At 47.8% G+C, this 12,765-nt stretch overlaps 2 protein-coding genes across 2 annotated transcripts in view; one reads left to right on the top strand and one right to left on the bottom strand.

Moving 5' to 3' along the window:
• Window positions 1–12,765, bottom strand: part of ALKBH4 (alkB homolog 4, lysine demethylase) — a 150,266-nt gene that overhangs the window by 114,430 nt on the left and 23,071 nt on the right. The window lies entirely within an intron of this gene.
• Window positions 4,224–12,666, top strand: PRKRIP1 (PRKR interacting protein 1). The gene is made up of 6 exons (XM_009094681.4): window positions 4,224–4,366; window positions 5,465–5,543; window positions 6,983–7,083; window positions 7,827–7,912; window positions 9,573–9,640; window positions 11,924–12,666. The coding sequence occupies exons 1-6, from the start codon at window positions 4,247–4,249 to the stop codon at window positions 12,037–12,039; spliced, it is 570 nt and encodes a 189-aa protein (XP_009092929.2). The 5' UTR covers window positions 4,224–4,246; the 3' UTR covers window positions 12,040–12,666.

Genomic DNA, 12,765 nt, shown 5'->3' with positions numbered 1-12,765 from the left:
GGGCAGCTGGGGAGGTGACACTGAGGGCTGTGCCTGGGGACAGCTGCTCCTCCTGCCTCACAGAAAGCCATTCACACCTCAGCTTATTAGCAAATTGACAAATTACAGCATCAGTCTTGCTGGAAAACATCCCTTTCCTTTCACAGGGTGTCTGGAAGGGCAGGACAAAACAGCATCGAATGCAGAGATTTGCTGGTGAAACAAGGGGGAAGCAGCCTCAGCAGCATGTGGGCTGGATTCCATGCCAGCAGTGCCCTCTGCCCAGGGCTGGAGAAGGACTGGGCTGCAGGGATGCTGGTGCTGAGCTGTGCCCTGGCACACACCACGAACAGGACAAAACTGCAAAGGGATTTCAGCAGCACAGCTGCCCACGTTTCACGTGGGTGTTGGAGCTCCACGGCTGCTCCTGTCTCAGCAAAGAATTGCAGTGCTTCCAGAAGGATCCCTTTGGTAAGAGAACTCCTCAGAAACACAAATGAGCTTCTTTGATAAAGATCACGGAGGAGCTGAGTTTTGTTCGCACTGACCTATGAAAACACTGCCCTGTTCTAATGCAAATCCACTGACCCCAGTAAGCCCAGTCCTGCCCAGATCCCAGCCCAGCACTGATTTTGGGCTTTAAATTTTGATGGAACACTTTCTATCTTTGTATGGCCTAAGTAACTGTCTTGTCCCCCTCCCCAGATTTTTTCAAATAGTGCAGAATACATCAAGAGTCTGCACAACTCCCTTGACTGTAGTTTGAGAGTGAGATGTTCCCAGGTCTCTTGCCCCACAGTTTGCAAGGGCTCTGTCTGCAGCCTGTTTGTTTCCTGGGGCTGTGAGCTGTGGCTGGAACAAGCCACATTCTGGGCAAGTGAGTCCAGCTGCTCCCTGCAGTCCTCAGGCTGCCATTCTGCCTTCCTCCCACGGGGACTGGCATGGGAGGGCCAAGTCCTGGCAGCTCATCATTCACAGCCCTGCTGTGGGAAGATGGGTGTTTGGAGAAGTGGCTGTGAGGAAGAAACAGGGTGAAACGTTAAGGATTAGATGTGCTTGGGATTCAGCAGAGGAAACTCAGTCGGTTTGCAGCAATTCTGCTTTGTAAAACAGAATGTGGTGACTGAGAGAGGACAGAGGACCAGCCGTGGCCTCTGCAACAAAGCTGGTGTCTCCCTGGCAGGGCTGAATCCAGCCTGGCACTGGATGGTTTCTGTCCTGGTGTGCTGAAGACAACCCAAGGCTGGGAGAGCCGCAGGCACAGGAGCTGGGAAGCTGGCAGACAGCGTGGAGAAGCTGTTTGCATTGCTCCAGCCAGGACTGAGACTGCAAGGATGCCTTCCAGGACCAGCGGCCAGCTGGGAACTCAGCCAGCACTAAATTCACACCATTCTTTTACAAATCAGGTTGGTAAGAAAAACACGAGACACAAACTAGTGTGATTTCCATAGCAACCTCAGCGGAGGTTGAAAAGTCTTTTGTAAACATAGGGCTGAACCTGAGGATCCGATTTTCTCCACAGAAAGGGGAAGAGAATGGAGGCTTAATAAATTCAGGCCATACAAATGAACTATAAATCTCAGAAGGAGCCATTCCCAACCTCTCTGTTCCCCTTTCTGTCACCCTCTCCACATGCACAGCACGAAGCTGTCTGAAACCCAGAGCCCAGCTTCCCAGCTCTGGCTTATCTCCATAAACTGCACAAAGGCTTATGCCCCTCTTCCATTGCAGTTGACCTTTACTGGCTAATTCTGTGACGCACACACAGCCCCAGCACATGCCATGCCATTTCTGTAGGGCCACAGCGACTTGAAATGAAATTTGGCTTGCACTGGAGGGCTGTACTGCAGCCAGCTCTGGCTCCTCTTCCCCACCATGGCTTCCTCCAGCTCCGTCAAGCAAGTGTGGATTTGGGTGTAGCAGCCCTCAGCTCATCCAAGCACTGTTCCTGCAAACCCCAGGTGTGAATATGGATGCAAATGTTAGGAAAATTAATGCACAAACACCAGAGGTTTATGTCCAAAAAGGAAACAGAGGAGTCCTTTTACTTTATTCCAATAAAGGGAGAGGCCATGGGGCATTCTCCTGAGATCTCTCCAATTTTTGGAGGATGCAGCCTCCCTTTTTATCCCAATTTCCCAGCCACATTTCCCTTCTCTCTTTCCCCATTGGCTGGGGCACTTGAGAGGTTCAGACTTCCCAAAACACCTGATACCAAAGATTCCCCTCTAATGTATAACCCTCTCTTTTAAGTTTTAATTCTTATGGAATTTAGGGGTTCTTCTTCCCCATTGTTTCTTTCATCTCTCAATGTCTAATTTCATTTATCATCAAACCTACAGTTTATTTGTAAAAGCAAATATATTTTCCCATTCATCAATCAGTGGTATCCTTCCCATTGTTTCTTTTCTCTCCCAGAGCTAGTTTTCTCAACCAGCAGACCCACAGCTTGTTTGTAAAGACAAACCCACTATTCCTCTCACAAACAGCACAGCATCTCCCCCCTGCTACCTGCCCACACGGTGCTGTGGGGAGCAGTGCTGCCGTTCATCACTGTCAGCAGACAAAGGCCACGGGCCGCGCTGGTTAATGACCAAAGTGACACGAACAGATGGCGCAGGCAGCCTGCCACGGGGGCACCAGGAAGTGCTGTATCGCTTACACCCTCACGGGGAAGGGATTTGGCAGGGCTGAGGGCGCCAGTGGAAAACACACTGAGTTTTCATCCTGCTCAGGCTCTGCCGGACGGAGAGCGGCAGATGCCGGAGCTGCCTCGCTAACGCGGCCTGCTGGGGACAGACTGCAGCCCTGAGAACGTGTGTGAGGGGACAGGGGACATCAGAGCTCAGCAACCACAGCTTGGGCAGGAGCAGGATGCACGGCCACAGCTGGGACATGGGAGCAGTGACGCAGGGAACAAGCTGTATCTGAGTTTTTGAGTGTCTGAGGGAGGGTGTCAGAGGCTGGAGCCAGGCCCTCCTCAGTGGTGCCGGGCCATGGCATGAGAGGCTGGAGCACAGGCAGTTCCACCCAAAAATGAGACAGGGGTCTGTTGGAGTGAGCCCAGAGAAGACAAACCAGATCATTGGTGGGGTGGAGCACCTCTCCTCCAAGGAAAGGCTGAGAGAACTGGGATTGTTCAGCCTGGAAAAGAGAAGCCTTCAGGGTGATCTAATTGTGGCCTTTCAGTACCCAAATGGAGAGAAAGATGCAGAAGGACTTTGAACACAAATTTGTACTGACAAATGGGGGAACTGCTTCAAACTGAAAGGGTGGGTTTAGATATTAGGATTAAAATCTTTGCTCTGAAGATGGTGCTGCTCTGGCACAGATAGCCCAGAAAATCTTTGACTGCTGCACCCCTGGAAATGCCCATGGCCAGGTAGGACAGAGCTCTGAGCAGCCTGGTCTAGTGGGTGGCATCCCTGCCCACATCAGGGGGCTGGTATAGGAAGATATTTAAGGTCCCTTCCAACCCAAACCATCCTGTGATTCTTTGAGGAAGAACTTCACTGTGTGGGTGATCACGCACTGGCACAGGCTGCACAGACAGGGTGTGGAGTGTCCCCCAAAAGCCCTCTGGACACAGCCCTGAGTGCCACGCTCAGGGGACCATGCTTGAGCAGGGGGATGGACTGGGTGACCCCAATGGTCCTTTCCAACCTGAACCATCATTCTGTGATTCTGTGCCTTCAAAGAATCCCACTGAGGGCGGCAGAGCGCTGGGACAAGCTGCCCAGGAAGGCGGTGGAGTGTCCCTGTCTGGAGACATTCCAAGCCCACCTGGACGGATTCCTGTGTCACCTGCTGGGGGTGACCCTGTCTTGCCAGGGGGTTTGGTTGGCTGATCTACAGAGGGCCCTTCCAACAGTACAGTGTGGTGACTCTGCCATCAGCCTCCATCCAGGCTGCAGGGAACAGATATTAGGAGGGGGAATTTCTTCACAGAAAGGGTGATTAGATATTGGCACAGGCTGCCCAGTGAGGTGGTGCAGTCATCGTCTGTGGAGGTGCTCAGGAAACGACTTGTAGCACTCAGTGCTCTGGTTGACAGAGTGGTGACAGGGCAGAAGTCGGGTTCGATGACCCCAGAGGTGTTTTCTCGGTGTCCCTCTCCCCTCACGGACTCGATTCCGTGGCTCCCTGACACGGGGGTCCCTCACAGAACTCCCGCCTCTGTGCGGCCCTCAACGGACCCGCCGTGACGGCGCCACCCGCGTCGCGCGCCGTGACGTCACGGGGGGCGGGGCGCGGCCAGGGCCGGAACATGGCGGCGCCCTCGGCCCCGCGGCCGCCCCGGCCCCGCAAGGAGCCGCAGCCGCTCGTCATCCCCAGGAGCGCGGCCGAGGAGCAGCGCCTCCGCCTCGAGCGCCTCATGAGGAACCCGGTGAGGGCACCCGCCGGGGCACGGGGTCCGTGAGGGGAGAGGGACACCGAGACCCCCACCCCCTGGGTCTGTGAGGTGAGAGGGTCGCTGAGACCCTCTCGGTGTCTGTGAGGGGAGAAGGACGCCGCGACCCCCCACCTCTGGCTCTGTGAGACAAGAGGGACTAACACCCCTTTTCCCTTCCTCCGGGGTCCGTGAGGGGAGTGGGACCAACCTCCCCTCTCTCCTCTCCGTGTCTGTGAGGGAAGAGGAACCGGCACCCCCTCCCGGGGGTCTGTGAAGAGAGAAGGACCAGCCAACCCTCCCCTTTTCCTTCCCGATTCCATGACGGGATCGACACACGCCCCCCTCTTCCTTGCCGGGTCCCCAGGGCGAGCGGGACCGACCCCCACACACTGTATTGCTGTGAGGGGAGAAGGAGCCGTCTTTTCTGGGATGCTGTGAGGAGAAACACGCTTCTCTGGGAACCCAGGGGCCCCTCAGTGCTGTGCTCGCTGGTCTTTCCTCTATCCACTGCTTTTAATGTGCAGGAGCATGACCCTGGTCCTCTATCTGGATGTTTTGATCCTTTCCCGAGGAGGTTTTTGCCAGGAGGAGACCCTCACCCCCTGCTCTGTGTGTGCTGGAGCAGGCTGAGACTTCCCTGCAGCACGTTCTTCCTCTGACCTTGCACCATGTGTTCTCCCTCCCCTGCTCTCCCTGTCCTCTAGCTCTGGCATGGAAGGTGCTCAAACACCTTTCATCATTTCCCAGACTGCTGGTAGTGGAATTATACTCAGTTCCTGTGAGTGCTTGGAGGTGCTGACATGCTTCCTTCTAGCTCCCCTGCTGAAAAGAGGCACAGACACTCCTAATCCTCCTGGGGTTTGTTGACCTGCAGGCCTGAATGTGAGGGACAGAAAGGATCCCTTCTGATTCTCCTCTTCTGCCTGCTCCTGATCCTTGTGCATGAAGAAATTGCTGCAGCTGTGCTCCTTCTGAGATCTGTCAGTTGGTGGAAGAGGCTGTTGTCAGACGTACCCCGCCTTTCAACAATGTGTTAAAATTGCAGACTTTGCTCCTGGAAGATACTGATGGCTGGTTGGTTTGTTCTTGCAGGAAAAGACTGTACCAATTCCTGAAAAACTGAATGAATGGGCACCACGACCTCCCCCGGAGTTCGTCAGAGATGTCATGGGTAAAGATTCTGTTCTTCACATAACTCTGGTATCAGCCCCAATTAACTCAGAAAAATGTTTAGCAGGGAGAGACAGAGGTGGTTTTCTGCTGCTCATTTTGCTGGAGAAAAAGAGGTGTGAAATATGCTTTGAGAGTTGATTTTTCAAGTTTTATTTGGTTCTCTGATTCTACTTTTTTGCTGGCTGTCAGAATGCAGAGAGAACAAAGCCTGTGGCACTGCAGCACGTGGGCTGCCTGCAGTGCAATAAGCTGCTGCTCTGGTGATGACAAGTAAATGGTGATGAGTAAATCTGTCCTCTCCATGGATCTGAGAGTGCTTTGGAAGATTGGCAGTGTGAAGTCCTTCTTTTGACTGCTTTGAGTCTGAATCTCAGGCTGTGAGAAGCAGGCACGTGCAGCAGGTGTGAGTGTGTGTGCTCAGGTAGGGAGCTGGCAGCTGTGCCAGGACCCTGACCCAAGTACTCTGTGTACACTTTACTTCTACCTGCAGGGATTAAATGCAGTTGCTGTGGTATAAACTGGCTGCATGTAGAAGTTCTGTCTTTCTTTGAGACCTCCATCCTTTCTAGAAGTTGACCTGTTCTTATTTCAGAATAATTGATCTTGGACTCAAGTTTTTATATGCTTCTGAATAAAATCTGCTTATTGGAATTCTCCATAGGCTTTTTCAAATAGCTTTGCTGTGTGCTTGAGTGAATGGTGTTGTTTTCCTGGGAGTACCTGACATGCTGGGACTCTGTTGGTATCAAGAGCACCCCTGTTGCAGTCCCAGCTGCTGGGTTTTAATTAGGTGTCTTCTTTGAGGCTTGTATTCCTGTGCTTTCCCTTGAGAAAGGGCTCAGGAGACGGGGGAAGAGAGTGGAGCACGATGCTTAAAGCTCCTGAAAGGCTTCAGCGGGCAGGCTGATGCCAGGAAGAGAGAGCTGTAGGGTTTTAATTTATGAGGAAACAGTTGAAAACTGTCAGTGGATCTGTCTTGCATGGGAAAGTACAAGATCACCTTTTACCACCTTTTTGTTGACCTTTATTTTATGTTTGAGAAATGCTGAAAATTAGTGGGAAGCAGCATCAGCAGGGTATTGTAGCTCACGTCTGCCTGTCAGAGACTGAGGGGTGCATTTCATCTCCAGTTCTTTGCCTTCCTTGATGTGCAGCTAAGGGTGGGCTCTCCAGGGGGGTAATTGGGTCACCTGCAGTGACCCAAAAGTGTGTGGGTTTGCAGCTCACTCTGCTTTTGCTTGTGAGCTGGGTTTAAAATGGTGACACACTTCGTGTGCTGTTGGTAGATTTCCATCTGACAGTGCCCTTTCCTGTGTCCCATCCCTCAGTGTCCAGCTGTGCTGTATTGCACTAGGAACAATTTCTTACGCAGCTGTAGTGATTTGTGAGCCTCTCTTCACCTCCTTTCCTAGCAAACTGAACTCTCCCTTGTTGCAGGTTCCAGTGCTGGCGCTGGGAGCGGGGAGTTCCACGTGTACCGGCACCTCCGTCGGCGAGAGTACCAGAGGCAAGATTTCATGGATGCCATGGCTGAGAAGGTCAGCACAGCTCTTTATAACTCCCCCCTCCCCCAGCTGTTTGTTGTTCTTTGCAAATCTGTGTTTTCTTTGAAAGTCATGTACAAATAATTCCCTTGTCAGAGGAGTCTGTAGGAGTGTGTGATCTGTGGTGTCTGTGTCAGTACTGAAACATTTGGTGCTTTGTGTCAGACGTGCTCCATCTCCTGTGTTCCCTGGGGTCCTAGCACGCTGTAAGGCCTCATGGGAATGTGTGTGTTCTCAGGCTGACTTGAAAATGCTTTAAAAGCTAGAAATCCTTGATAACACTGCCTTGCACAGGCAGAAACAAAGTGAGTGCCTCTGCACAGAGTTCAGATGTTTCCTTTAAGTCCTGATCGAGTAGAATGCCCCCTCTTTTAGAAAACACTATTGATATACTCTCTCTTGGCCGAGATGAGTCCGTATGTTAATGTTTGTGTCTCCAATTATTCATTTGTTTATACTGAAACGTTAATTAGGGCAGAAGCCCAACCTCTCTCATCTGCTCTGGTGAGGATTTCTCCCTCAGAAGGTTCCAATGTTTGGCTCAGGTTGCAGGTTAAAAATGCTGTCTGTACAGGAGCCATGCCTAGGAACGTGGCTTTGTATAAAGAAGCCAGGCAAAATCTGGCAGAGCTCCCTTCTGTATTTTGCTAAAAGACTTCTCCCTAAAAGGACATGACTTTTAAAATAAGTATTTTAATTTAGATTTTGACCAAAGTATGACATGTGATCAATTACAGCAAAGACTAGATGAGGAATTCCAGAAGAAACTGGAGAGGAATAAGATGATTGCAGAAGAGCAAACAGCAAAACGCAGAAGGAAGCGGTAAGGGCAGATTTTTCCCAGGAGGCTTGACATGGAAACCCTCACTCCCTGTGCCTCATCTGTAGCTGCATGCTCTGGATAAACACTGTCATTCTGTGTCTGCATCTATCAGCTGGGAAGTCTGGCTGTGGAAATTAAATTTGTCAGTGTCAATGTTTGGTTTCCAAAGGTAGCTGTAAACCTGACAGGCTTTGCTGGGGTGGTTTCTTTTCTGTGACATTGCTTGCAGGATAACTTTGGACTGGTTGAGCTGCTTTTGCTGACACTGTGGTCTTGACTGCAACATGCCTTGCTGCATATTTGTTTTAACAGTGTCAGGAAAGGTTTGTGTCTATATCTGGCTTGAGTTTATGTCTGAACATTTGGTACCAAGCAGTTTCAGTGCAAAGCTGGGTGCTGCTTCATGGGTAGGCTGCTTCTGCCTACCCCATTGAAATGTCTGGCAGGTGAAGTCTAATAAGTTAGGTCGAAATAGTAAAAAATTATCAAATCCACCTTTCTCTTAAATTTTAGACAAAATGAAACACAAGATTGATCCTCTCAAGAAAAAGACTGACCATTGTAGTGCAGTGACACAAGAATTTAAATCCCACTCTCTGTGTCCAGGATAGATTTCAGAAAAAGCAGGGAATCGTGCCTCTGCTCTTTCCCAGGTCTGACCCTGAGCAGTCTCTCCCTTGCTGTTTTGCATGCTGTGGCTGAGAGTTGCTGTGGAAAGGCCTGTGCAAAGTGGCTCACTGCCATGTTAGCACAAAAGTGCACAACACAAACACTGTTGCCATCTTAGTTTAATTTAATGTGGTCCAACAGATGGCCAGCAAGTCAGATCTGGCCTGCTGCCTCTTCCCTGGCTGAGATGGAGAACAACTGTTCCAACAGCAGATGCTGCCTAAACACTAACACCTCCATGTCCCCCTGCCATGCTCTAATGGTGTGACTTTGCCCTGCAGGAGCCCCTCTAATTTCCCTCACCATCCTTCTCTGTCCTGACCCAACAGGTTCAGTTCCTGGCTCTCTGTTTCAAGAGAATTCAGTTATGCTGTAGAGAGAGGAGCATGTGAATGCCAGGCTGCTCTGCCTGTATCTGCCATTAACTTGCCAGGTTGCCTTTGCTGGGCAAGGAGAGCTGGGTTGTGTGAATTGAAATTCCCTCTTACCCCCAGTGCTACTCCTAGGGCCTGACATCCTGAGGAAGTACAGCCAAAGAGGAAGGTCAGAGCATACTGCACTATTTTGATTTTCTTCAATTGAAGTATTTATTACTGGTGGTTTTTTCCCCCAGTGATCAGTTTCAGCAGTCTGGGTTTTAATACCATTTTCTCTTTGTGTTTATTAGCCTAGGTAGATAAAATGTGGGGGCAGTTTCATTCTTGTTCCATCTGTGTTCTTGGAGATTCTTGTCTATCATAGTTCTGGTTGCAGTGGAGTCATGAAAGACTTAAAAAATCCATTAATCTAAAAACAACATAGAAAAGTTTCTCTTGATCACATGCTAAGTTTATTCTTGGTGAATTTTCAGCTGAGGCCAAATTTAAATTGAACTTCTCTTCTGAAATCAGCTTTTCCAAGATGTCTGTAATATGTCCTTTATCAGTGCATGATTGTGCAGAAGCTTTACAACATTGGATTTGCCAGAGAGTCTTTTTTCTTTGCTTTATAGCCAGAAGTTAAAAGAGAAGAAACTGCAAGCTAAGAAAAATAAACTTGAACAAAAGAAGCAGGAAAAAGGTCAGTGAAATTTAGTTTACTTTTGTCAGGACTTGGTTCTGTTCCCTCATTGAAGCTTAGAAGGTTTTGTTCCACCCCCCATCCCAAGCATTCTCAATACATGGATTAAAGCCTGAGCCTTAAGCTTGTTATTTTAGCTGATGTTTCAAAATCCTCTTTGAAAGCCATCTATGTTGAGATTTAATCTTACAAATAACTTGGCTGTTTGTGAATATTTTCCATTTATTAGGGGGAATTTTGGACAGCAAACTCTGGAATCTGAGTTTATGGATATTTTGCCACAACTATTCTGATGAACTACTGATTCAGAACCTCACCTGAGGTTTAGAAAGGCAGGATTCTTCAAGGCTGTGCTTTTTTAAAATGTATTTTGAATGTGTATGGGAAAACAGGTGGAAAAAAGGCAGAACTTGGGCAGCAAGAAACACAGTTATAATTTTGTGTGTAAGAAACTGGGCCACCTTAGTACTGCCTCTTCCACAGGACTATTTTATTTCATAGAAATAAAGGTGAAAAACCTGACTGCCTCTGTTCTCCTGCAACATTAATTTCTCTCTGGAAAATTAATATTTAGCAATGTCAATGTAACTGTTTGCTCCAAGTTTTGCATACATGTTGCTTCTTTTCAGTGAGTATATTTTGGCTTTCTCTTTCAATGTGAATTAGCACACAAATGGTTAATGTAAAAGTTACAGCAGTTTCTGCTAGTTCTGCTGGAACAGTGGCTTGTCTGACAGTTCTACCTTATTTGTGCTTTGCCTTTCAGAATTGGATCTGTTTCAGCTGAACCACTGCCAGCCTCCCATGTAAACATGGGAGGACAAATTATTAGGTTAATTTTACTTGTGACAGCAAGTGAATGTAGCAGAGTGAATTTTTTGGGTGTTTTGTTTTGGTCTTGTTATTTTATTTTATTATTTTAAGCTACTCGTTTATGAATTGTAACTGGGAGGAGAATTTAAGTATGAGTCAACATTTGTTCATTTTGAGTGAGCAAACAGAATACCCATCCCTTAGGGAGTGGCTGGGAGAGAGGAGAGCTGGATCAGGGACTGGCACTGAGGTATGGGATTGCTCTGTACCCGTTGTGGGGCAGGAGTGGTTTTGTTTGGCACAAGTTCCTGAAAGACAGAATCCAAACAAACTCCCTGGTCTTTGTTAACAGTTCTTAACTCTTTACTGTCTGTGTAAAAGAGTTCTCTATGTAAAATAATAATATCAGGGGGGAGAGAAGTCCCTCTTAGCCATTTTTAGTCAACTGAGAACAGCTTTTTTTAGTTTTGTGTGCCCTGGGTTGTAATCTGAGAATTTTTTCAAATTGATTAAAATGTATTTGTTGGATATAGCAGGCAAACATTTGTCTTCCTTTTTGAATGAATGAGTTAAACCTTTGAATTGCCATGTTTCATCTTTGTTGTAGTAAAAACATTAAGAATAAGGGTTGGCACTGAATGAGGTCAGCTGTTGATGAGCAAGCTCCCAATAAACGCTCAAAGTTCAGCACTTCACCACGCGGTGGCATCAGACCACTGATCCTAAATCCCACCTGACCTGGTCAGGACAGAGTGTGACTGGGCCTGAGGAACGGGAGACAGCAGAAAAATGGCTCTTGGGTTCAGGTTCCACTTTATGCCATACCTCATTTTTGTTATTGGTTATTTAATTTCCAGTAGATGTGTCCTGTTTTTTTAGCAGACTACACAAGTTTTCTGTGACCCTTGTTAACCTTAGACATATCTTAATGAGTTCCTGTACTGACAGTATAGCAAACAGTCTGTAAAAGTTTATGGCACCTCGTGGAGTTTCTGTAAACTTGGATAGGTTGTAGGAATACACTGAGTCTTGCCTGTGCCTTCCCAGTGCTGTGTGTGATCCTTCAAAATTCATCCCAGCCTGCAGAGGTGAGATTGGGAATGAGATAACCTATCACCTCAGTGTTTGACTGTCTCTGTTAGAAAGAAATAATATTCCAGAGGAGGTGGAGTTGTTTAATGATGGACTTGGTGTTGGAGATAAGAGAATTGCCCAAGGGAGAATTTGATATTCTGAGCTCCTCATCACTCGGTAGAATTAATAGAACCTGATTTGTGTTCCCTGAGTATCTGGGACTGCTTAGTTGTGAGATGCTTAACAAGGAAGACACAGGGGAATATGTTACCCTCTGTGCTAATTAGCCTGACCTAATCCACATTTGCTGAGCACCTGAGAGTGTTTTGCTGTGAAATGCTTGACAAGGAAGCCAGGTGGGAACACCTCATCCATTCATCCTGTTTGTGTTTGTAGAACCTGGGCAATCCCAAGAGCAAGGCAGCAGCGAGGATGACGAAGAGGATAGCAAGGAGGAGGAAGAGAAGGAAGATGATGCTGAAGAGCCAAGTTTTGTGATGGGAAGAGGATGAGGCCTTCCAGGGACAGCTGGAAACACTGTTCATTGCTTTATATTCAGGAGCATGAAAGCCTTTCATCTCAGCCAAGCAGAACCCATTGGCGTACGTTACATCTGCTTAACGGGGCATGGCCTTCACGTCACAGGCCTGAGAGAAAATGACAGAGAAATGCCAAAAAAGAGATTTTTTCTTAATTGCTTGTATAACTGCTGTGCAGTCTGCTCTAAGTTTGCTCTAAAGAGTCAGCCATAAGTCTCTATGACCCTAGAGTTCTTTCTAAAATGGCCCAGAGTGTTTTTCTGTCTGAAAGCTAAAACATAACTATTACCATTTAAGGGAAATATTACTGTGAAGGCTACGTATTCTACTTATCTTGAAGCTGGTAGCAGTGGGATACATGAATCTAGGGGAAGAGTTTAACCTGAGGTAGAAAAGTGGTCTGTAGCCAGACTCTCCTGCACTGTGAGTGTTCTGCATTTGGGGTTTTGTATGGGGTCATCTCTAACCCAAAGAAATCAGTTTATGTTGCTAGACAAGTTCTATAGATTTTTAATCTGGATCCCTTTTTTAATGCTAAAACTTTCCCTATTGCTTTTCTTCCTTCCATGTTTTCTAAATTAATAAAAGGGATGTGTTGGATTGTTCTGTCTTCTATTTTTTCTTTTTGGAAGAGGAGTTCAGTAAAATAAAGAGATGCTGCAGTGCTGCAGGAAGGGACAAAGAAACCAAGTGATGTGA

The sequence above is a fragment of the Serinus canaria genome, chromosome 19 (assembly GCF_022539315.1).
Source record: "Serinus canaria isolate serCan28SL12 chromosome 19, serCan2020, whole genome shotgun sequence".
Classification (NCBI taxonomy): domain Eukaryota; kingdom Metazoa; phylum Chordata; class Aves; order Passeriformes; family Fringillidae; genus Serinus; species Serinus canaria.
Note: the sequence above shows the minus strand (reverse complement) of the source record. Positions and strands in the feature narration are given on the sequence as shown.

Excerpts from the sequence above, each read along its gene's own strand:
- PRKRIP1 (XM_009094681.4), top strand. The coding sequence starts at position 4,247 with ATGGCGGCGCCCTCGGCCCCGCGGCCGCCCCGGCCCCGCAAGGAGCCG. Across the intron at positions 5,544-6,982 it reads GTTCGTCAGAGATGTCATGG|GTTCCAGTGCTGGCGCTGGG; the intron begins GTAAAGATTCTG and ends CCCTTGTTGCAG. Across the intron at positions 7,913-9,572 it reads GCAAAACGCAGAAGGAAGCG|CCAGAAGTTAAAAGAGAAGA; the intron begins GTAAGGGCAGAT and ends TTTGCTTTATAG.